Source organism: Carcharhinus amblyrhynchos, chromosome 14 (genome assembly GCF_965287045.1).
Source record: "Carcharhinus amblyrhynchos chromosome 14, sCarAmb.v2.hapA, whole genome shotgun sequence".
Lineage (NCBI taxonomy): Eukaryota > Metazoa > Chordata > Chondrichthyes > Carcharhiniformes > Carcharhinidae > Carcharhinus > Carcharhinus amblyrhynchos.
Window position 1 is genome coordinate 35,187,598 of NC_137337.1, and position 26,049 is coordinate 35,213,646.

Consider the following 26,049-nt stretch of genomic DNA (forward strand, 5'->3'; position numbering starts at 1 on the left):
CATCTTATGGGGTTAATTCAATTCAATTTTGTCACTGTATAGTGCACAAATACAACGAAGAATGAGTTTGCAGGACCCCAAGATAGAAACAAAAAAGCAAATGCAAGTAGTCGTTATAAAATAGTGCCAATAGTCATTAACCGTATGCATGCATATTGCACAATACTTATTGCTGGGGAATATTTTAAAGGATGGAGTTCAGCCGAGCAGCTCCTCTGGGGAAGAAGCTGTTCCCCAGGTCACACGGGCTCAAATGCATCTGCAGCACTTCCAAGCTGGCAGGAGGGCAAACAGTCTATGGCTGGGATGGTGGGATTTCTAGTAAAAGGGACGTTGTGTTACTTGTTACTTTAAGATATGGTCTGCAATTAGTATTAATCTTAAAATTTGTGTGCATTTGTTAAAGAGGAAAATAAAGTAGTATTGTATCATCCAATTCTTTTCCTAACTTATCGTTAAAACTAATTAGTGGACCTGTCACAATTCTTCCATGTTTATTTTTAAATAGCCAGGGTTCCATTCTGGAATCTTCCCTCCCAGTTATAACACCAATGGGATTGTAACAAGTGTTATGATGGTGGATGTAGGTCTTTCTAATGGAGCATTGGTGATAGAACCAAGCCTAATCCTACTTTTACCAGGCAAAAATGCACTCTTCCAGAAAATGTCCTTCAAGCTTAAATAAATTGGAAATCTAATTCTTCAGCTCCTCCTCTCAATCAATGCCCCACTATTGAAATTAACCAGAAAAAAGATCAAAAGTCTTTTTAAAAAATTTGCAACTTAGGCAAGCATAAACATAGCTCAACCACACCCACCTCACAGGAAATAGAGCAGAAGTCACACAAGATTGTTGCAAATCCTGAACAGAATGCTGAAGCCAGATGATCATTTTGACCAATGTTTAATTATGATTTTTTACGGTTTATTCAATTTTTGAGGTATTCTACATTTGAAGCAAGTCCAGCAAACCATTATAGGATTTTTCAAAGAATAGCAAATTCTTCTGAAAGGGTAGGGTTGCTCAAAGATTATTCCATACATTAACAGTCAAATACGCAAGCATAATTGAGCCTGAAGTATTTAACTTTTCAATAGATCACCCTTATTTACATAGAAACAACTGGCAATATTTGTGTAATAAAACTGTACAACAACATGCGCCATTAACACAACAAACATAGTATTCTTGGATCTTTTTCTGGTAACCTTTGTTGCCCCATCTCTTGACTTCACAATTGAAAGGAAAAAGACACTTGAGGTTTGATTTAATTATTTTTGGTAAACCACATTTTGAACATACGTGGTGTGACTGGCAAAAGTTGTTTCATTTACTGTTCGCCTGCTCGGTGTGCACCCAAAAAGGTGACAATTGCTGACTGTGCAGGATTCAGTTGTGAACTTCTTTTCCGTAAGCTTCAGGCAAATAATGAGAATGATTTTTGCCCCCTCTTAGAATTCTATACCACAGTTGGAGTGTATTTGTGTCTAAACAAAATTTACTAAGACTCATATCTGCCCTGTCCCTTCAATCAAGGGTTTCAGTGTACCATGTTATTAAAAATCTGCAGCATGGTTGGGCAAATATATTTTTCTTGAAAGGGTGCCATTAATTTAACTAAAAGAAAATCTAAGGAAGAACCATTCCCTTCCTTTTGTTTTTAACTGAATTTTCTCTTCCAGAATTACAAAAATCAAACAGGAAAAGTAACATCTTCCGGCAACCTTGACTCATGGGGTTTGGGAGAAAGATTTTGCAGTTAAACACAATCTAGCAGAGAACGGTATAAAATGTACATAAGTTCAACAGTACTTTCTAAATTAAATCTGCAGTTTACCAGGCATCTTGCCTTATTTAAATGAGTGCAGAAATTACTATCCCTACAGAACCTAAAATGTACACACCATCCCTAATGTTTATTTTCCAGCCATTCATGGTGGCAGAATCTTCTAATCTTGCTAACAGCAGCCCCCTGCAGCCGGCTTCCTGGTGGCGTGGGGTGCATTCAATGGAAAACCCTGTTAACAACGAAAAAACCAGAAGATCCCACCACCAGCCAAGGGCAGACCCCTCTGTGAAACACTCTGCAGTGGATTGCTTGCAAAATCCCACCCTATGACCAAAGTAATTGAGAAACATTTCATCAAATTCAAATATAATTCTGCATATGTGAGGTTATCATATAAATGACGTGGACCAGCTGCTCTAAACCTATTGGGCCTAGATGATTTTAACAATACCAATTAAGCACTTGATTGTTGAAAACATTCACTGGAGCTCATAAGACTTAGGCATGCATGGTATGCCTCTTTTCTTAAGAGTGTGAACTCCATAATGGAAAATTTTACCTTTGCACATTTCTCAATGGATTGATTTGGGATTCTTTTTAAACATGGCTGTCAATTTCCATGTGTTTTCCTCAAAATGATACTACCTTTGCAAAATTTCCATAACAACATACCCTCCAAATGTTTAAATGTTTCAGTTGTAAACACAACTTTACTGACTGTCTACAAAACATGCCATTTTCCCACCTGTGGTGAATTAGAAGTATTTGGTCAGGGATTCTCAAGGTCTAAACAAATATTCTGAAGAAAATTTCCTTCCTGCGATTCATTCTTTTTTAAAAAAAAAATCAATTTCTGAGAATACACTGCTATTACAGTCTACTTGTAGTTATTTGGAATTTTTAAAAAACTAAATATAATGGGGGTGAAGTTATTGTTCAAAAGTTTAGGAGTCCCTATTATAGGCTTAAGTAATCTCAAAAACTAATTTTAGGGTCCTTTAATTAGATTATGAATCTAATATAACTGTGCTCTTATTTATAAAAGTTGCAGCCAAGGTGCTGTGCAAGTTCTCCCTTACGATGCATTGTTTAATTATAATGCAAAAATGTGAGTCAAAACATCAAAGATAAAGGTAAAGCCTCTTACTATAGTACAAGTACAGACAAAATCTGCAAATTTTAGCTATCACTATCGCATTTAATCAAAGTCAAAAAGTTGCATTAAGAAGTGTTTTTCCATATAATTACCAACTATTTTAAATATTAACTTTTGTGTAAGATACAACACAAGCAAGAACCAATCTACAGCATGTAATGATGTCATTCCCACTGCTAAATTCTTGACAGAGGACAGGAGAAAAGTAAAAAGATTATATATGAATAATAATATACATTTTGGTTATGTTGATGATTTTGCTAGTCAATTCCAAGTTTCTATGCCTCTAAATTTAGGGCTGCAATTCAAATCTAGGGAATTTATGATCTGAATTTTATAAATATTATCATGGTTAATGTGGCATTTTGGTGATTTTGCTCAATGCTACTTCATGCATCACTGTGCGCTTTTTTTTACTAATTCAGCATTAGTCAGTAGAAAAAAAACTTTGCAAATGAAACAACAATTTTAAGTCTATTTCTCAATGGCCTACACATTAGGGTCAAGTCTACCAGATAATTTGAAAAGAATACCACAGAATCCTCATCCTTCCATGAAAAATAAAAACATTTACAAACCATTATGGATCAGATAAAAATAATGACTTTATCTGTTCCAATAATCTACTTGGAGTCCATACCCAACAAAGGAATACGTACATATCTGGTAGACTGCATACAAGGCTTAGGAACAGTGAAATACCAATCAATTCCACTTTAAAGTTGATAAGTTCAGCTAGATGAAGTATATTCATTTGGAGAGTATTATGTTCAATTAAATTATTCTCATCTAGTATATTAACACTAAATGGAAATTTTCTGTTGAAGAAATATGCAGAGTACTAAAAACTTGCAATAATTTTACTTGGTTATGTAAAACATATGTAACAAAACTTTTAAAATTTGAATTGTAATTTTCTCATTTTCACCTTAGATAACTTCCAAAGTACGCCACAATGTTGGCATGCTTACATTCCTTTACCATAAAAATTTCTTGCTGTATAATGGAAAAGTCATCTCCTGTAAAAAGAAAAAGTGAAATATTACACTACAGTACCATTTGTATATATTTGTCTTAATTCAGTGCTATGAAATGACATCTTAGGTGACTGCAACCATGGGAAACTATTCCCCTTCATTCTTCACAACTTGTTTGCAGCCTTTAACAAGGTTGGCACTATTTTCAGTCAATGACATTCACCTGATCATCATCAGAGTTTGTTGTATTTCCTACAATACAATAGTGTAATGTGGGAAACTTCAAAAGGAATTCATTGGTTATAAAAGCACTTTGCAATGTTCGGTGGTTAAGAAAGGTGCTACATAACTAAAGTTTTTTCTGTTTTTATACATCTGCATGCACAATATTGAATATGTCACTGCCATCATCAGTGTTTTAAAAATTAGAATGGCATTTGTCACACCAATTTTTAATTGTAATTATTTTTAATATGTTAAGTTGGTCCATTTATGTATTTTAATTAGCAGTGCCACATCTGCAATGCATATTTTTACCCTACAGGCGTCACTATCCCTCCACCATTTATCGTACAAGCAATGAATCATGAACAACCAGCTTCCTCAATCTGCCCATAATCAAATGTGAATGCAGCGTCATCCCTCTTCCCCAATAAAGTCAAAAAACTAATTGTGGATTAAATTATGAAAAAAATCCAATCATAAAATATTGATTTCTTCATCCCCAAAGGTAAAAATGATTCCTTAGTGGTGATAACACTTAAAATTAGTGCAAAATTAATACTGGACTTTATGCTTATCATTTCTTCACAAAAATTGTTTTGCCCAAACTATGGATCTATGTCACACTGGCAGAATAAAGTAGGTGACCCTGCATTCCCACCATATATAATAAATAAACAGTATATTTCAGCACTGAGTAAACACGAACAAATAAGAATTCTGTATGTAAACAAATGTGAACTACGATCCTGGGCTTCTTTTTCCACCCTTTGTTACTTAGGTCATCAGCACTTTCACCATTTCAAAGAACTTTGGTATTTTTAAATATATGCACATGAACCTTAAAGTACTTGTGTTCCTACACAGTGTATCATTAAGTAAATAGTGCTTTCCCTAACCTCTCTGCCAACATGCATCACTTCACACAATCCCTACAAGTGCAGGATGAGGCCTTTCGGTCCATCAAGTTAGACTTGACTCTCTGACAGAGTGTCTTACGCAGGCCCTTACCCTATCCCTGTAACTCCACACATTCCCCATAGCCAATCCACCTAACCTGCACATCTGTAGGAGGAAACCGGAGCACCTGGGGGAAACTCATGCAGACAGGGGAAGATTGTGCAAAGTCCACACAGTCAATCCTCTGTATTAAATCCTCTGCTATTTGTCTGCCCATTTTGCCAGTCTATTATGTCTAGTTGCAGTCAATGTTAATACCCTTACTGCTTGCCAGGAGGTTTTAGTACCATCAGCAAATCTTGAAATTTTACTCTTTATTCTATTACCCAAGTCATAAAAGCAGTGGTCTGAGCATTGACTCTTGGGAAGCACCACTGATTACAATCCTCCAGTCTGATAAACAACCATTTACTACAACTTGCTGTTTGTGTCCTCTATCAATTTCTGCTGCCCCCACCCCCAGCCAAAGCTAACACCGACCCACTTATTTCATGAACCTTAATATTGTTAACCAGCCTTGTATATGACACTTCATCAACACTTCAAAAACCACAGACAACATCCGCTGCATTCCCTTCAATCTTCTAAATTGCTTCAAAAATTCAATTAAATTAATCAAGCATAATCTCTTCAAAAACTTCTGGCTTTCGATCAATTCAACTCTGTCCAAACTTGCTATTTTTTCCCCCTCTGATTATTTCTAAAACCTTACTCACCACTGATGTTAAACTGACTGGCTTATAGCTACTAGGAAAGTTCTTTCATCCTTTAAATATTGCATTTGTCACCCTCCAAAACTGTGGCACCTCCCTGGCAGCCAGGGAAGATTAGAAGTTTATGAAATCTCCATCATCTCCATGCCCACTTCCTTCATGAACCCAAGATGTAAACCATCCGGACTCTATCCAATCTAAGCATAGCCAGATTTTCCAGTATATTCTGCCTACCAATTTTCACCTCATCTATTATCTCTATCAGCATGTATTTCCTTAGTAAACATTGATACACAGTATTGTACTCAAAGCATTCCAGTTGTGCCCTGTGACTGTAAGCATCTTTAACCACCTTTGCCCCCAAAAGGCTGCTGCTCACCTCTTATCTGCTTATATTTACATACAGTGGAAATTTGACTTTTCTTTTACATTAATTCCCATTCTAGTCTCATTTGATCTCTTTCCTAGTCTTCCCTGCATAATTCAGGTTCAATTGTCATCCTCTTTTCCCAACCCTAAAAGAGAAAATCTTGCTGTACAAATTTAGCATGATCACATATTTATTAAATTTGGCATTTAAAAACTTTTGGATTATTTATGATAAAAGTATCACTAAAGTTAATGTCAAGTCTTGAAATTAAGGAAACAGCTTGCAAAATACTTCCACATGAAATATTGCCAAGTGAAACCAGAAGAGCATTTCTGCCCAAAGTATTACATTATAGTTTGATTTGCATTGTTCTGGTTTCCTTCCCAAACAGAATCCCAATAACTCCGTTGCGCCAGCAAGTGCAAAATGTAAAACTTCTACTATACTCATTTTAAAAACTAAATTTGGTATTAAGCTCCATTGTCAGTCTAAACCCTGATTCAAGGAATAAGCAGAAAAAAAGCACATGGCCTTCTGCAGAGGTTTTTATATAACATTCTGTATGTACTTACTAAGATGGTCTAATAAATTGGTAGATCTGTAAACAGTTTACATCTGTAAACTGTCTGAGGCTAGAACACTCCATTTGCTTGATGAAGGGGCAAAGCCCGAAAGCTGGTTGTACAACTGTGTGTGTGTGTGTGTGTGTGTGTGTGTGTGTGTTGGGGGCGGGGGGGGGGCCAGGCAGAATGGCAGACGAATGGGAAGACAAAGGGAAACAAAAAGGTAGAAACAAAAGACAAAAAGTAGAAATTGAAACTGAAAGGCAGAGGAAACAAGGGCTAACAGCAAATAAGGTCATAGTACACAAAATAGTAAAAATGTTAAAAAACACTGCATCTGAAGGCATGGAGAGTCTGCAGTAAGATAGATGAACTAACAACGCAAATTACAATATGATTGCAAATACAGAGACATGGCTGCAGGGTAACCAAGGCTAAGAACTGCATATTCAAGAGTATTCAATATTTAGGAAGGACAGACAAAAGGGAAAGGATGTGGAGTGCAGTTCTTAGTTAAGGATGAAATCCATGAAAGAGTGTGAGAGAGGAAATTAACTCAGAAAATCTAGATGTAGATTGTCTGGGTGGACCTAAGAAGTAACAAGGGGCGGAAAACATTAGTGGCAGTTGTCCATTGGCCTCCAAACAGTGGTGGAAAGGCAGGGATAGCATTAAACAGGAAATTTGAGGTGTAATAAGAGTGCTACATTAATCATAGAATCCTTATGGTGCAGAAAGTGGCCATTCAGCCCATTGATTTGTACCGACTCTCTGAAGAGCATCTTACCCATATCCAATCTCCCCTCCCCTATCCCCATAACGACATGTATTTACTATAGCTAACTCACCTAACTACCTAACCTACGCATTTTAGGACACTAAGGGGCAGTTTAGCATGGCCAATCCATCTAATTATGGGTGCCTTTAATCTACATATAGATTGGGCAAATCATATTAGCAGCAGTACTGTGGCCGATGAATTTCTGAAGTCTGTATGGGATAGTTTGGGAACACACCGCCCCTGATTTGGTATTGTGCAATGAGAAGGAGTTTGTTAATAATTCTGTTGTGTGGCATCCTTTAGCGAACAATTACCTTAACATGATAGAATTCTTCATTAGGACCCTAGCTTCAGATCAGACTTCTATACTTTCCACCCTAAAGTTAAACAAAGGAAACTACAAAAATATGATGCAGGAGTTGGCTTAGATAGATTGGGGAAATTCATTAGAAGGCATGATGGTAGATCGGCAATAGCTAATATTTAACGAACGAATGCATGCGTTGCAACATTATACATGCCTTTCTGGTGTAAAAACAAGGGGAGTGGCCTAACCATGACTTGCATTCAATAAGGCCCCCCATGCAAGACTTCTTGAAAAGGTGAGGGGGGCATGGGATCCAAGGGGCTGTTGCCTTGTGGATCCAGAACTGGCTTGCCTGCAGAAGGCAGAGTGGTTGTGGATGGGTCTTTTTCTGCATGGAGGTCAGTCACCAGTGGAGTGCCCCAGGGATCTGTTCTGGGACCCTTGCTGTTTGTCATTTTCATAAATGACCCGGATGAGGAAGTGGAGGGATGGGTTGGTAAGTTTGCCGACGACACAAAGGTTGGTGGTGGTGTGCATAGTCTGGAGGGATGTCAGACGTTGCAGCACGACATAGATAGGATGCAAGACTGGGTGGAGAAGTGGCAGATGGACTTCAACACGGATAAATGTGTAGTGTCCATTTTGGCAGGTCCAATGGGATGAAGGAGTATAATATCAAGGGTAACACTCTTAGCAGTGTAGAGGATCAGAAGGACCTTGGGGTCCGGGTCCGGGTCCATAGGACTCTTAAATCTGCCTTGCAGGTGGAGGATGTGGTCAAGAAGGCGAATGGTGTACTGGCCTTCATCAAGCGAGGGATTGAGTTTAGGAGTCAGGAGATAATGCTGCAGCTTTATAAAGACCCGTGTCAGACCCCACTTGGAGTACTGTGCGCAGTTCTGGTCGCCTCATTACAACAAAGGTGTGAAAGCTACTGAAAAGGGTGTAGAGGAGATTTACAAGGATGTTGCCTGGATTGGGTGGCATGCCTTATGAGGATAGGTTGAGGGAGCTTGGTCTGTTCTCCCTGGAGAGATGAAGGATGAGAGGTGACCTGATAGAGGTTAAAGAAGTTCAGAGGTATAGATTGGGTGGATTCTCAGAGGCTATTTCCCAGGGCTGAAATGGTCACTATGAGGGGACACAGGTTTAAGGTGCTGGGGAGTAAGTACAGAGGAGATGTTGGGGGTAAGTTTTTCACTCAGATGGTGGTGGGTGAGTGGAATCAGCTGCTGTCAGTGGTGGTGGTGGCGAATTTGTTGGGGTCTTTTAAGAGACTTCTGGATGAGTACATGGGATTTAAATAGGATTGAGGGTTATAGGTAGGCCTAGTAGGTAGGGAATTGATCAGCGCAACTTATAGGCCAAAGGGCCTGTTTGTGCTGTAGTTTTCTATGTTCTGAAAGAATTAAGCGTAGCATTAGAGCCAAAGAGCAGTCCTACAAAGTTGCTAGAAAAAGTAGAAAGCCTAAGGATTAGAAAAAGTACAGTATTCAACAAATGAAGATGGGTTTGTGGGGGGGTGTTTTTTTTTTCGGTTTGGGACAAGCGTGGCTGGAAAATCCTGCCCGGAGATTCATTAGAGGTGGAAAAGAGAATATGAACAAACTTGTAAGCATCATAAAAGCAGACTGTGAAAGCTTCTATAAGTATATTAAAAGAAAAAGATTACTGAAGATAAATGTAGGTTCCCTAGTCTGAATCAGGGGACTTCATGGTAGAGAACAAGGAATTGGCAGAGCAATTAAACAACTACTTTAGTTATATCTTCATGTAGGAAGACACAAATAACTTCCCAGAAATACTAAGTGAAGGAAATACTCTAGCGAAGGAAATTAGTATTACTAGAAAAAAAAAGTTGGGGAAATTAATGGGACCAAAAACAATAAATCCGTAGGGCCTGAATCTACATCCCAGGGTACTAAATGAGGATGGCCATGTAATACTGGATGTGTTGGTTGTCATTTTTCAAAATTTTGTAGATTCTAGAACAGTTCCGGCGGATTGGAGGGTGGCAAGTGTTGGGTGGGTGAGCGAGCGAGGAAATAGGGAACGACAGACCAGTTAGCCTAATGTCAATAATAGAGAAAATGCTAAAGTCTATTATAAAGAATATGATAACAGAACACTGAAAATATTAACAGGATTAAACAAAATCCATGTGGGTTAATGGAAGGAAAATTATGTTTGAGAAACCTATTGGAAATTTTTTTTTTTGAGGACATAACTAGCAGAATAGATAAAGGAGAACTAGAGGGTCTGCTGCATTTGGACTTTCAGAAAGCCTTTGATAAAGTCCCACATAAGAGGTTAGTCTGCAAAATTAAAGCACATGTGAATGGGGATAACATATTGACATGGATTGCAAATTGGTTAGCAACCAGAAAGATTGTAGGAATAAATGGATTTTTTTTTTGAAGTGGCAAGCAGTCACTAGTGAGGTCCCACAAGGATTAGTGCTTGGGATCCAGCTATTCACAATATACATGGATAAGGGATCCAAAAAGAATATTTCCAAGTTTGCTGACAACACGAAACTTGACAAAAAGATGAGTGATGAGGAGACATGAGAGGCTTCAAGCTGATTTAATTGAGTGGGCAAATATGTGTCAAATGCAGTATAACATGGGTAAATGTGAAGTTATCTATTTCAGATGGAGAAGCAGAATGGCAAAGTATTATTTAAATGGTGATATATTGGGAAATAATGACAAAGGGATCTTTGTCCTGTACACCAGTCACTGAAAGCAAATATGCAGGTACAGCAAGCAATGAAGGCAAATAGTATGTCTGCCTTCATTGCAAGAGGATTTAAATATAGAACCAAGAATGGCTTACTGCAGCTGTAAAAAGTCTGACAACACCAGACTTCTTACTGTGTTTACCCCAATCCAACACCGGCACATCTACATCATGATTACTGCAGCTGTACAGAGCTTGTGTGTGCAGTTTTGTCTCTTATCTAAGAAAGGATAATAACTGCCAAAGAGAGAATACAGCAAATGTTCACCACACTGACTTCTGGTATAGCATGACTGTCATATAAGGAGAGATTGGGTCAAGTGGGTCTGTATTAATTGGAATTTAGAAGAATGAGGGGATCTAATTGAAACGTAGAAAATTCTTACAGGGCTGGACAGATTGAATGCATGGATGTTGCTCCTTCTGGCTGGAGGAACTAAAACAAAAGGATACACGGCTGGTCTTTGGCCTTTTCAGGTTGATTGAGGGGAAGTTTTTTCAGAGGGTCACAAACATCCTGAATTCTCTATTACTGAAGGCTGTGGAGGCCAAATCACTGAAGATATTGAATGAAATAGATTTCTAAACTGTAAGGGCGTCAAGCAGCATGGGAAGTATGATGCTGCAATAGAGGATCAGCCATGATCATGAAGGACAGAATGCTCTACTCCTGTTCTCTTTTTGTTTCTAAGTTTGCTTGTCTCACACCTGGGTCTGTTACAAGCTATGTCAGAGATTAATTGTTTCTAACTTATTAGCTGATAAAACAATAATTTAGTAGGATGCTAGAAAACAAAAGTAGATGAACTTTAAAACACAATTCCAACACAGAACAAAACAAAACAAAAAAGGGAATAGGCCAGAATTAAGCCGTACAAAACAAAAGGAAACCACCAGAGTACTGATTCTACCTCTCGCATTCTAGCCATCCATTACCATTTACCTTTGGTGTATGATAGTTCCAATGTTTCAAAAGTTCAGGATTCAAGTTTTCAGAAGTATCAAATCCTCATCCAGATATTTACGCAACTGATTTAAGTTGGATTCAAAAATAATTGGTTGTGCTGCAAATTTATTTGCTGTTCACTGAAGTCTTTTGTTTGAAGCTTAATTTGTGTTCTCAAATTCAAGGTGCAAGAAGTTTGTTAAAATCAATTGCCTGAATTTCCTTACACTGGTGACTTGGAGCCCAAGATTTTAACCACAAGGAGGCTTTCATAAGACTGTCTTATTTTCTTTAAATAACCTAACAGAGATTGGTTGGTATTTCACTAGCTCACACCCAATAAACTCCCTAACAGTACAGCGGGTGTATCTATACCATATGGATTGTGCAGTTCAAGATGGTTTACTACCATCTTACTGCAACCAATGCTAGCCAGGCAGAGACGCCCACATCCCGCGAATAAAAATATTATAGAATCCCTACACTGCAGAAGGAGGCCATTCAGCCCATCAAGTCTGTACCAACCACAATCCCACACACCTATTCCCATAAGCCCACACATCTACCCTGATAATCCCACTGACACTAGGGTCAATTTAACATGGCCGATTGACCTAACTTGCACGTCTTTGGACAGTGGGAGGGAACCAGAATACCCAGAGGAAACTCACACAGACACGGGAGAGCGTGCAAACTCAACACAGTGATCAAGGCCAGAACTGAACCCAGGTCCCTGGCACTGAGAGGCAGCAATGCTAATCATTATGCCGTCCTATTTAAAAAACACCTTTGGGGTACATCCTAGTGTGATCAACCTCTAATATAAATATCAGAGTGAATGGACACATTTAGTGAAATATTAACATCATCTTCTTCCAGGCTCAATTTCAGATGTTTGCACAATTAGCTCAACCGATTTTGCTCATTTCATCACTGCTGGGCTATGAACAAGATGATAGAAACACCTGGATTGTCTGCTCCGCAACTTTCAGCAATTATTGAAATAGCTAACTTGGTTATGACACACTGCCACCAAACTATATCTTAAGCTCAAAAAAGTGAAAATTGACTATTTGAAGGAGGCACCAGAGTTAGTTACCACATGAAATGGACAGGTAAACAACAGATTTAAGAGATGCTGAATAAAAAGGAAAATAAAGGATGGGTTATGTTGAGAGTTAGATGAAGTAGGGTAGGGAGGGTCAATCCATTCATAGATGGACCAGCTGCCCCAAAATGTCTTGTTTCTGCACTGAAAATTCTATGTAATGCCACAATCCAACACAACAGTGTTCCAAGATGCAATGCAATCAATGCTTGTTCGATACTTGCAACAGAACATCATGGGAGGTTTCCCCTGACCAAAAACTGAACTGGACAAGCCATATAAATACAGTAGCTGCAAGAGCAGGTCAGATGTTGGGAATTCTACAGTGAGTAGCTCACCTCCTGACTCCCAAAGCCTGTCCCTCATTTGCATGGCACAAAATCAGGAGCACAACAGACTATTCCCCACTTGCCTGGGTGCGTGCAGATCTCAACACATGAAGCTCAATACCATCCAAGGCAAAACAGCCGACTTGATCAGCATCCATCTGCCAACTTAAGTATTCACTTCCTCCATCACTGATGCATGGTGACAGCAGCATGCATCACCTACAGGATTCACTGCACCTTCCAAATCCACAACCTCTACCACTGAGAAGGGCAAGGGCAAATGCATGGAAATATCACCACCTGCACATCAACAGGACTTGCAACGACAGCACCACTCCTTCACTGTCACTAGGTCAAAATCCTGGCAATCCCTCCCTAACAGCACCGTGGATGTACCTACACCACATGGACTGCTGCAATTCAAAAAGACTGTTCAGTTCCACCTTCTCGAGGACAGTTAGCGATGGGCAACAAATGCTGGCCTAGCCAGTGACACCGACATCCCTTGAATAAATGTTTAAAATACCTTTTGATTCGAGTGTGTTACCAACCTTCATTAACAACAATCAGACTGACATTTTGTAAAATATCAGTAAAGTTAGTTAAGTAAAATTTATTTATCAGTCACACAATGGGTTACATTAACATTGCAATGAAGTTACTGTGAAAATCCGCTAGTTGCCACTCTGGCATTTGTGTGTGTATACACCGAGGTAGAATTTAGCATGGCCAATTCACTTAACCAGCATATCTTTCGGACTGTGGGAGGAAACCCAGGCAGACACGGGGAGTATGTGCAAATTCCACACAGACAGTGACCCAAGCTGGGAATCGAACTCGGGTTCCTGGCGCTGACGCGGCAGCGCTAACCACTGTGCCAACCAATATTCTTTTCAACCTCCAATAACAGGCATCAGTTGCTCATATACAAATTTTCAATGCATTACTTTACAATTATCTACATTTAATCATTTGCCAACTTCCACCAATTTTCTTAAATCGCGAACACTCTGAACAGCATCAGTAATACCTAGCTGCAATGCTTATAGTCATCATTACATTTTACAATATTGTTTAAAAACACTTCTCCATAACATTTATAGATATTATCAGACAACACAGCATATAATCTGATAAAACTGATCACCATCTCTCCATGAACTCAAATCCAGATTGGAAAGCTGGATCTATATGGCAAATTTAAGAAACATTGCCTTTCACGCATTGCTACCAAGGTTAATCAGTGGAAGATGCTTAACATAATGCAACAAATAAAATGTTTACAGAACTGAGAAGATAAAGCACCAAGTAATGTGTTACATAAATACAAATAGAATCAAAATTGTGCAGTAAAATCAAAACTGTCCGGGTACCTGCATGGGCATTAAGAAAGAAAGCACTTTGTGCTGAATAGGATTTCTGCTGACTACAACTGCCCAATATCTTTCTTGATGAAATGACAATCTTTTCCTCACTTAGATACGAACAACGATGCTCAGATAAAGAAATTTTATTCAAAAAGCCATGGCAGAAGATTGCGTTTCAAGTCCTACTGTCAGACTTTGGCTTATTATGTGTGGTTGACACTTCTGTGCAACTCTGACAGAAGTGATGCGCTATTTTTGTAACTGAGGTGTTAAACTGGCGTTCATCTGCTCAAGTTTTTTTTTTATTTCTTGTTGTTTGTCCATCGTCATCGATGAAGACCTCGACACCATTAGTCATTTTGGAGGCTGGTTGCGGTGTGTCCAAAGATGGCTGATCAGGCCAATTTGGGCATGGAATGTCCTGGCACATATAGGGCAGACTTGTGCAGACACTGTAGTTGTTGTGCTGGTGGCTCTGGACTTGCGCAGTTTGTGCTTAAGTTGTGCTTCAGCAGTGCTTCAGCAATACACCTTGCTTCATGAGCTTGACAGCCTTTGTGGATGAGGCAGCGCCAGGTAGGGCGGTTTTGTGCCAGCGTTTCCAGGTGGTCATGTCAATGTCAAGCGACTTCAGGGAGGCTTTGTGTGTGTCTTTGAAACGTTTCTTCTGCCCTCCATGCGAGTGTCTCCCAGCAGAGGAGTTCCCCAAAAAGGAGCTGCTTGGGTATGCGCTTGTCTGACATACAAATGACATGACCTGCCCACCAGGTCTGCACTCTCATCAGCAGTGTGTGGGCCGATGGTAGACTTGCTCTAGAGAACTTCAGTGTCTGGTACTTTGTCTTGCCATCTGATGCGTTATATTCAAAAGACAAGTCATGTGGAAATGATTGAGCTGTCTTGCATGCCTTCAACACACAGTCCACGTTTCACAGGCAAACAGGAGGGTAGCAAGTACCACAGCACTGTAGGCCTTCAGTTTTGTTGCTGGGCTGATTCCTCGATGCTCCCACACAGTGGAGCGCAATCTACCGAAAGCAGGACTCGCCTTTGCTATTCTACAGTTAACTCCTGCATCAACAGTCACTGCTTGGGAGAGGGTGCTGCCAAGATAAGTGAACTGGTCCACTGCCTGTAATTTCTACCCTTTGATTGTGATTTGGGCTCTGTGTACAGTGCATGAGGAGCAGGCTGGTGCATGACTTCGATCTTTTTAATGTTGATGGTGAGTCCAAAGTTGTCACAAGCCATGGAAAATTTGTCCATACTGACATGCATCTCTGGCTCTGAGCCAGCATACAGGGCACAGTCATCAGCAAAGAGGGAATCTCTCAGAATAGTCTCTTTCACTTTGATAATAGCTTGAAGTCTCCGCAGGTTGAAAAGCTTCCCATCCACTCTGTACTTGAGGCTGATTCCAGCAACACTGTCGTGGAAGGCATCATTCATCATGGCAGTAAACATGCTGAACAGTGTGGGTGCGAGCACACAGACCTGTTTGACACCAATGGTGACTGGGAATGCCTCAGAGGATTCTCCGCCATCCAGTACTCTGGCCATCATCAAACAAAAAAGCTGCTGGTCTTTTATTTCTACAGAAACCACAAGGCTATAGAAGCAGGGGGTTTCCCAACATCCCTGTATTCATTCCCTTCTTAACCAAACCATAAACAAATTAACAAGTCATAAATCTAATTTGTGGTTTGTGTTACCTTCTTGAGGTAGCTTTTTTCCACCTACATGGCAGAAACTGTACTTAATCTCAGACTTAACCACTACATAATATGCCGCTATTTAATTCCAAGCTCTAGACAAATAGGTCATGAAACTGAAAAACAAGAAAATCCAGAAAATGCTGGAAACATTCAGATCAGGAGAATCTGTGGAGATGAAAACAAATTTATTTCTTCAGGTTGATGACCTTCATCAGAACTGGGAAAAGTTAGAAATGTAATAGATTTTAAGTAGTAGATTTCTCTCTCCACAAATGCTGCCCGACTTGCTGAGAACGTGCAGATTTCCAGCATCCACAACATTTTGCTTTTGTGAAAACAGGCAATATTCAAACAATTTAAGTTTCTCACACGGGTAGAACAACATCTGATAATGGATTGACGAAAGAGAAGTTATGTAACCTTAAGCCAATAAACATTCAGCTTTGAGACCATGTTTTATTTTTAATAGAATACACGAAAATGCTCGAAAAAATTAGGTCACGAAACAAAGCTGCTAGCCCTATCTGGAGGTTGTGACTCAAATAACGGTTGCTTTCTTTCATGGTATTTTAAGGCATCCTGCATTTTTTCCACATTATTTAAAAACACGCAGTCTGAAAGACTCTCTTGTATACATATTTCATTTTTTTTTCTAGAAATATTTTTCTGTATTCAGTGTCCCAGCACTTCCCTGGAACCCCAACCACATCTTCCAACTTGGTTATTTCTGGATTTATTGCAGTATTTATCCACGTATTGATGCCTTAATACACATTAGTGCAATAATCTTTAAAGGCCATATCAAGGCCTTTGCTCAATTAAGCCATAAACAATTTGACTTGAATACATTAATAAAACCCAAGACTCTTTAGCACACATCCAAATGCAGCTGTAACAACAAAGGAGAAAAAAAAAATCATAATTTGGTGTTCCAATTTCTCAGCAGGCTTTGGAAATTGAAAGTCATTGAGACTATTCAAAATAGATTTGAATGCAGTCGATACTTTTTGGTGCTTCTCAAATACTGTAAGCGAATACTATGACAGTATACAGCAATGAAGTTATGCTAGACCTTTATAAAACAGCAGTAAGACTCCAGCTGGAGTACTTTTGCCAATAAGTCAAGGCCTTACAGAAAGCACAAAAGAGATTTGCTAGAATGTCACCAGGAACAGAGACCTGCAGAGAATAGAGAAGCCTGGAGTGCTCTCTTTGGAGCAAAAAGGGTTGAGAAAGTTAGTAAAGACGTTTGGATTAAATGAGGAAATGTTTTCAGTGACAGACAGGTGAATGACCAGACAACACAGATTTGGGATGATTGGCAAAGAACTGAAGGTAACACAAGAGAAAAAAAAAAATTACGCAATGAGTTGGGATGATCTGGAATGCATTGCCTGAAAGGATGATGAAAGTAGATTCAACAATAACTTTCAAACAGGAATTAGGGAAAACGTGAGGGGAAAATTATTGCTGGGTTAAGGGGAAGTAACAAAGGCGTGAAGCTAAATTAGATAGCTCCTTCAAACAGCCTGTGCACACACAATGGACTGAATGGCCTCAGAGGTACTGACTAGTTCCCTTGGATCATTGAGTATCATGTCAGTACCTCAGTTTTCCCCTGTACACACATTCTGCTATCACAATTTAGTAATGCTTTTGTAATACTTAGAGGCACATTTAAAATATAACACTAATGCTTATTTCTATTTAATAATTAACACTAAAATTTGGCATTCAGTTGTGTTGACAAATCTACAGGTTCTTTAAGAAGTTAACATTGTATATCTGAACATTTTTACACCACATTCACACACTCCAAAATTACATTCCAGATCCCAAAAATCACATTCCACACCTTGCTTTTCACCCATTTTCCATTTCCATAAATACCTAACACAAATCCAGAGGTCAAAACGAAGATGCAGCTCTAAGACATAAAATGTAAAAACAAGTGGCGAAAAGGCAGAACAAGGAGCCAAAGCCATAGATCAGTGAATAGGTACTTGAGACAAGCAGACCTTTGCCCAAGCCAACCACTGAATTTTTGTTCTAGCCACCCATTTGGTTCCAGATACTTGGCAAACATCAAGATAAATGTCACACACTTCAAACATCAGCTGCTGATTCTAGCAACGTCATTATGCATGCAGAATTTGCAGCCACGGACGAGAAATGAAGTTGGCACACAGATGCACAGTGATGCATTTTGTTGAGGGTGGTGCACAAGTGGGATGAATACACAAAACGCATTAGAAGAAATAGCAGCCAGTGTAAACAGGTCAGAGGTAGATGAAACACATTACGAAGCAGACGTATACATAAATGATGCACAAGGTGATTACATAGTCTCTGATGGGTGACAAATAAAAAATAATGCGTCATATTCAGTATAAGCGAACTTACTCCGAGATACCAAGATGTCACATTAGTAACACATCACAGAAATATCAGCTTTTGTGGAAAATGGTTCATAAGACAACATCTGCAGGAAATGTAGCAGCATTGGACTGAAAAATATGGCACCAGCCAACACTTAGATAGAAAGGAAGCAAGCAAAGTTACTGTTAAGTGAGACAAGTTTGGGTGATAGAATATAGAAATGAAGAATTGCAGAATAGATACACAATTACAGGGAAAGAATGCACAGTGACCAGAGCCAATGTACAAGTGTAGACATGAGGCAACTACGGATGATAACAGGTAAAATAGGAGTGCCACAAAAAAACCTGAAGGTGGTGGGAGAATCATTAAATCTATACAGACGTATTAATAGATGCACCTTTTTAATAACAGGGATGGACTGAAACGCAAAAAGTAAAACGTGAGAGAGTTAGGAATGCAAAGTCTTATACTAATTACATTTGGACTGTCTCTTTAATTCAAGGTAAAATGACATGATCTGCTACAAGTCCTGCCCAACATCAAGCCTGTGGCTTGCTTACCACGGAGATCAAGGGCCCAGCTCATGTTCTATTGAATGCACATGCCAGGGTTAACACTTGAAAACAAAGGCAGAAGCAGATGTTCTTGCAGATTTTGACAGAGAGAGACAGAGACCAGCAGTGGCAGAGAGAAAAGACCGTTTTCAGTTAGTCACCAGACAGAATGCTAGCAAATGTTGGTCCAACAATGTTAGGGACAGTAGTGGGAAGTTGTGGGTGGAGCCTGAAGAGATAGGAGAGGCACTAAACGAATATTTTTCATCAGTATTCACGCAGGAAAAAGTCAACGTAGTCGAGGAGGAAACTGAGATACAGGCTTTTAGACTAGACGTGATTGAGATACATAAGGAGGTGGCACTAGCAATTCTAGAAAGTATGAAAATAGATAAGTCCCCTGAGCCGGATGGGATTTATCCTAGGATTCTCTGGGAGGCTAGGGAGAAGATTGCAGAGCTTTTGGCTTTGATCTTTATGTCATCATTGTCTACAGGTATAGTGCCAGAAGACTGGAGGATAGCAAATGTTGTCCCCTTGTTCAAGGAGGGGAGTAGAGACCCATCCTGGAAATTATAGACTGGTGAGCCTTACTTCTGTTGTGGGCAAAGTTTTGGAAAGGATTATAAGAGATAGGATTTATAATCATCTAGAGAAATAATTTGATTAGGGATAGTCAACACGGTTTTGTGAAGGGTAGGTCATGCTTCACAAACCTTATTGAGTTCTTTGAGAAGGAGACCAAAAAGGTAGATGAGGGTAAAGCAGTTGATGTGGTGTATATGGATTTCAGTAAAGCATTTTATAAGGTTCCCCATGGTAAGCTACTGCAAAAAATATGGATGCATGGGATGGAGGGTGATTTAACAGTTTGGATGAGGAATTGGCTAGCTGAAAGACAGAGGGTGGTGGTTGATGGGAAATATTCAACCTGGAGTTGAGTTACTAGTGGTGTACTGCAGGGATCTGTTTTGGAGCAACTGCTGCTGGTCATTTTTATAAAATGAGGGTGTAGAAGGATGGGTTAGTAAATTTGCGGATGGCACTAAAGTCGGAGGAGTTGTAGACAGTGCGGATGGACGTTACAGTTTGCAGAGGGACATAGATAAGCTGCAGAGCTGGGCTGAGAGGTGGCAAATGGAGTTTAATGCGGAAAAGTGTGAGGTGATTCACTTTGGAAGGAGTAACAGGATTACAGAGTATTGGGCTAATGGAAAGACTCTTGGTAACGTGGATGAGCAGAGAGATCTCGGTGTACATGTGCATAGATCCCTGAAAGTTGGCACCCAGGTTGATAGGGTTGTTCAGGCGGCGTACGGTGTGTTAGCTTTGATTGGTAGAGGAATTGAGTTTGAGCCATGAGATCATGTTGCAGCTGTACAAAACTCTGGTGCGGCCGCACTTGGAGTATTGTGTACAGTTCTGGTCGCCACATTATAAGAAAGATGCGGAAGCATTGGAAAGGGTGCAGAGGAGATTTACCAGGATATTGCTTGGTATGGTGGGAAGGTCTTATGAGGAAAGGCCGAGGGACTGGAGGTTGTTTTCGTTAGAGAGAAGGTGGTTAAGAGGTGACTTAATTGAGGCATACAAGATGATCAGAGGATTAGACAAGGTGGACAGTGAGAGCCTTTTTCCTCAGATGGTGATGGCTAACATGAGGGGGCATAGCTTTAAATTGAGGGGTGATAAATATAGGACAGATGTCAGAGGTAGGTTCTTTACTCAGAGGGTAGGAAGGGACTGGAATGCCCTGCCTGCAGCAGTAGTGGACTCGCCAACTTTAAGGGACATTCAAATGGTCATTGGATAGACATATGGTTAATATTGGAATAGTTTAGGTTGGAGGGTCATTAGATTGGTTCCACTGGTCGGCACAACATCGAGGGCCGAAGGGCCTGTACTGCGCTGTAATGTTCTACGTTCTATAGCCATGGAATTTATGACTCAGCCAAACGGGGAGAAGTAATCCTTTGGAAGCTGGGAGCATTTGTGGATTGTTTCCATTAAAGGATGCAATCCTGTGGACAGCATGCAGTAAATAGAGGTATAAGGCAACGAATGGTTATTGGTCACATTAAGAAATCAATAAGATTGATGTTTTACTCTATAGAATCATAGAATCCCTACAGTGCACAAAGAGGCCACTCGGCCCATTGTGTCTGCACCGACAACAACCCGCACAGGCTCCATCCTTGTAACCCCGCGTAATTCCCCCTGACATTAAGGGGCAATCTCACCCATAACCCCAAGTATTTCCACAGCTAATCCTAACCTAATCTTGGGCACTAAGGGGCAATTTAGCGTGGACAATCCACTTAACCTGCAATCTTTGGGGCGTGGGAAGAAACTGGAACACCCAGAGGAAGCCCACGTAGATACAGGGAGAATGTGCAAAACTCCACACAGACAGTCACTCGAGGCTGGAATTGAACCCGGGTCCCTGGTGGTGTGTGAGGCAGTAGTGCTAACCACTGTGCCACCAATTAGTTGGCAAAATAATATTTAGGCAATGTTCCTTCTAGTTTCAGTAAAAATGATAAACTTGAAAACTTGTTGTGCAATTCCATTAACTCAGTCACTGGGAATTCAAATATCTTTAAAAGTTGATCAGTCTCTATAAGAATCATAAGAGTCAAGAAGCACGCTCAGGAAATAAATTCTTAAATTTATAAACAGACAAAATGAACACAAATGTAAAAGGCACTTTAGTGGTCAAGATATTTTAAAACACTGCAGCTATGTTCAAACCAATGAAAGACACTGTTCAAGCTGGTGCAGCTTGCGTAATGCTGACCTGCTAGTAAATAAAGACAGAACACCATTCATGCTGGAGTTGGATAAAAATGGGGTAGGCTACTGTATTCATTCTAAAAGAAAGCTGCAAATCAAAAAAAAAATGTCCAGACACAGATCATTTTAGAAAAAAAAAGCAATTCTTATAAGCCAGACAATGGGATCACACCACATTGGAGGGGCAAGCAAAGTTTTTCTTTCCCCACTTCTTAGAGAAACGCAGAATACCTTTGCCTGAAACTTCTTTGAATTTTTTAAAGTTAATCTTCATTGTTACGACAATCCTCCACCATACTTAATTCCTTTAGGGACCTCTATTCCTATGTCCTGTGAAGACTCACAGGACACAGTGAACAATGCAGTTTCAAACAGCAACAGAGTAGAGCTTGGGTCAGTTTATTCCCATGAAACCATTATGAAAAATTAAAAGAGTTGTCCCTATAATTGAGGTTTATAGGATTGTGTTGTTTTAGGCCTCCATTTAAAATGGAGTTACATGACTTTGTCTGACATCTGCCTGATAACAAGTGTGGATGGTTTGATTACAAGAGATCAGGGCCAAGGTTGTTTACTGGAAAGAAAATATAAGATATTTACACTCAGATGGTGGCAGCAACCTGTGTGTTAACAAACTGATCGCCTTCAAATTATCCATTCCCTACTAAGATCCGGTCTCAAGGATAATTGAAAAAGCAGGTCCTAGTGATTCACATTGCCAAAGAGATGGGCCTTGACAGGGAAAAAATTTGTAAGATATCTCTAAAACTTGCAGACAAGGTGAGTTTGTCAGATCCAGGAGAAGAGTACAGGTGGATGTCAAAAGTTTACAATTGGACTGCAAAAACAATTTGTGAGGAGCTGAAATGAGGCTGGAAGATTTGCCTAGCTTTAGCAGGCGGTAGAAGTTTCCAGAATAACTCTCACTGTGAAAGGCAAGTTTCTAGGGTGGGATAGGAATAAAATCAGAAGTAAACCCTGAGGAGCTAAGAACAATTTTGGACTGGTTGCAGTTTTGTTCTGTTTTCTGGTTTAAAGCATAAATTGCCTACCATAAAGGTGTTCAGTCAATACTGCTGTCAAATTGAAGTTTGAATTTCTTTAAAAGTAATCAGTCTCTATGGTTATCACAATGTTAATTTGACCATTTTCTATTCAGTAACTGCATATTTTGTACATAAAGATTTAAATCTTAAGCAAAAATTACTACTTAATTTTAAAAAGGTATCTCAAGGAATTCAGCAATTTGGGTGTACATAACTTCTGCACAGTACAAAATAAACCACATTGATTTTCCTGTCAGTACAAGGAGCCGACTGATCCACCACAAATGCATGATCACACAAGCAGAACAGCAGCAGCTATGTGCTACATTTTTTTTGAAATACAACCCAACTACAAAAGGCAAATTTTTAATAATTACTTTGTTTGTTACTATGGGAAAGGAGTCACGAACAACTAAAAATAAACACTATCCTTTTTCTTTTCGTTTAAGTGATAACACACTTCATAGATATATTTAACAAGCCCTTTAAGTGGACATTAACTTCTTCCCCAACCAGTCCAAGGATTTATTTCTGACCTTTTCCTACCTCAGCCTGGAATCTTTTAACTCCAAGCCAGTCTTTCATTGTGCCAGTTTTCCTGAAGACTTCTATCTCCAGCTAAAGCTTGGCAAATCTTCCACCCTAACACCTCACAAATTTGGCCTTTCCAACCTGAGCACAAGTTCCTACTTGCTTTCTTGTACTGTGAACCACAAACATTCAGCCTCTAATTACTCTCCCTCTCCAGGCAGACTAACCTAGTGTTTCAGGGATATCTGAAACGCTCCCCTTCTCAAAGTCCATCCCCCTGGCAAAATTAATCACATGGACTTTGTATGTAGGAAGACATGTTAATTAGATATCCTTGAGACTTTTATCTTGGTAGTAAATGAACAAAACTATTTTCAATTCAGCATTCTAATTTTTTTTTGGGATTTAAGACTCGAGTCTGTTAGCACATAGGCTGTTGATATCATCCCCAAATTTAAACACCTTGTACCTTCATCTCAGTAAAAATCTCCAGCAATCAAACCACCCAGTCTTGCTGCCAGACAGGTTTCAGATAAAGCCACATGACTTCCTTCACTTTATCTTGAGTCTCAAAACATAACCATATAACCCAAGTAAAACCATTAAGACAGGAGCAGAATTAGGCCACTCAGCCCATCAAGTCTACTCTGCCATTCAAGCATGGTTGATATTTTTCTCCTCCCCTCCTGTCTTTTCCCCAGAATCTCTGACCCCTTTTTCAATCAAGAACCTATTTATCTCTGTAATAGATAGGTCTATCATGTAATTCCTTGGCAATAAATTGTTATTGTTTACATCTGTGTTTGTTGTTCCAGGCTAAAGCAATAGTGTAGATTATCTCAATAATCTCAGAAAATGTATAATTTGTGCATAGTCATGGCAGAGAACAAGGGTGCAATTCAACACAGAATTGAACTACCAAGAGGAAAAGACTGAAATTTTTTGATAATATTATATCTAACTGAAAAGTTTCAAAATGTAAACAAAATTCTGTAAATTACTCTAATAGATTAGTAATTAATTTGCTAATACCATTTATTATTGACATAATGGTCCAGAGTTTAGCTGCCAACTAACAAAAACTGAGTAGAAAGGCAGTTAGACAACGGTCAGTAATTAACTCCGCTGACCCTTGTCTTATCTTAACCAGGCCCTTTGAGAAGGAAGGATAGGGCTTCTACTTTAAATATGGAGATTGGATAAAGTCAGGAATTGATCTGAAATTTTAGTTGAAAGCACGAGAGGAGAGCAGTGATGTTTTCTCCATCAGGCATGTGCTGCCGGGAACCTGATTATGGGTTAGAGGCCCAGAAAGGTGAAGTTTTGCCATTAAGATCAGGGTCTCTGCTTGACTAGCCCACAATTCAATTCTCACACACCCATCCTGCACCCCACCCCTGTGAAAATCAAAGCCATTGTCTCAGTTTCAGCTGCACTAACAGGCAGACACTCCCAAAAGGAAGTATTTGGGGGCGGGGGGGGAACGGAGGAATCAGTCAATAATCCATCTGTCTCATTCAGATGATGTGGACAGTATTATTTAAAATCAAGGAAACTGGGCAACAGTAAAATATAGAAAACAATATGCAAGTTCTTACCACTGTCCTCTGCAGGAAACAGAACATTTTGTTCTGTCATTGGGAATGGGCTACTAATGTTCTCAACACGGCCTTGGAGTTTTTGATGAGACATTTCCCTAAGTGCAATTCAGTCATGAGTTAAACGTTACCAATTACACCCCAGTCCTTGCCCTGACCAGTTGTAAATGCTTGAATTGTGCTTCAAGAGTCAGTTAAGAATAAGGTGATGTCCAGTTTTATTCAATAAAATTTAGAAAATTACTCTTACAATTCTCTATGAAAAAGGCGAGATTTTCTGGCTGTTCACACCAGCAGCACAGCCCTACCTGCAGGTTTCCTGGTAGTGTGGGGTGGCTTCAGTGGGAAATCCCATTGACAGTGGTGGGGCCAGAGAATCCTGCCACCTTTGAATGGCATGCTGAGAGGCAAGCAGCTGTGAGGCTGAAGAATCCTGCCCTACAGCTTTAAATCATCTCCTTTGAGTTTACTGTTAAATCAAGCCAAATTAACTAATCCAACTAAAATTAGAATTTATATCCATTTTCGATATTCCTGCACTTCAAGCAGAAACTACTGCAAATATTGAAACTTTTGTGTCAAGAGAAGTAGTTACAGCATAAAACCCTGTTTTTAAGGAAACACTACAATCAAGTGTAATATAGTCAAGGTAACAAATTGAAAATTATGTTGCCAATTCTAGTTTGCTTGCAAAAGGTCATATTTCAGCAGTCAAGCAACCACGCATGTGGTCATGTCTAGTCTCATAGCACATTTTTCAGTGGGTTATATTTCCTTACTGAAGGATTCAGAATTGAGCAACATTTCCTCTCAGTAGGTATTTTGGATAAGCTCAAAAAAAACAACCCAGTATAAATTAATATTTTCATGGCAATTGCATTTGAATCCCTGTAACGGTCAAAAAAAAAGGGATGATTTTTGCACTTATTCTTCTTTCCAGAAACACAAGAAGTGTGCAAAATGTCATCGTTCAATTTGTAATACTAGTAAATGCTGAAGCACCAGAAGGTAACTTCCTTAAAAAGAGAAAATGGAAATGATCCATCCGTAAAAATTCAAAAACCTAATACCAAGCAGTCATCATGAATATGATCAACAA

The 26,049-nt window shown here is 39.4% G+C and overlaps 1 protein-coding gene across 2 annotated transcripts in view; it reads right to left on the reverse strand.

Moving 5' to 3' along the window:
- The window catches only part of map4k5 (mitogen-activated protein kinase kinase kinase kinase 5), a 157,622-nt gene that overhangs the window by 95,835 nt on the left and 35,738 nt on the right, over positions 1-26,049 (reverse strand). For both annotated transcript variants that reach the window (XM_080202644.1, XM_080202645.1), the window contains one exon: positions 3,875-3,965. In XM_080202644.1, coding sequence (XP_080058770.1) covers positions 3,875-3,965 — 91 coding nt within the window. The remainder of the gene's footprint in view (positions 1-3,874; positions 3,966-26,049) is intronic.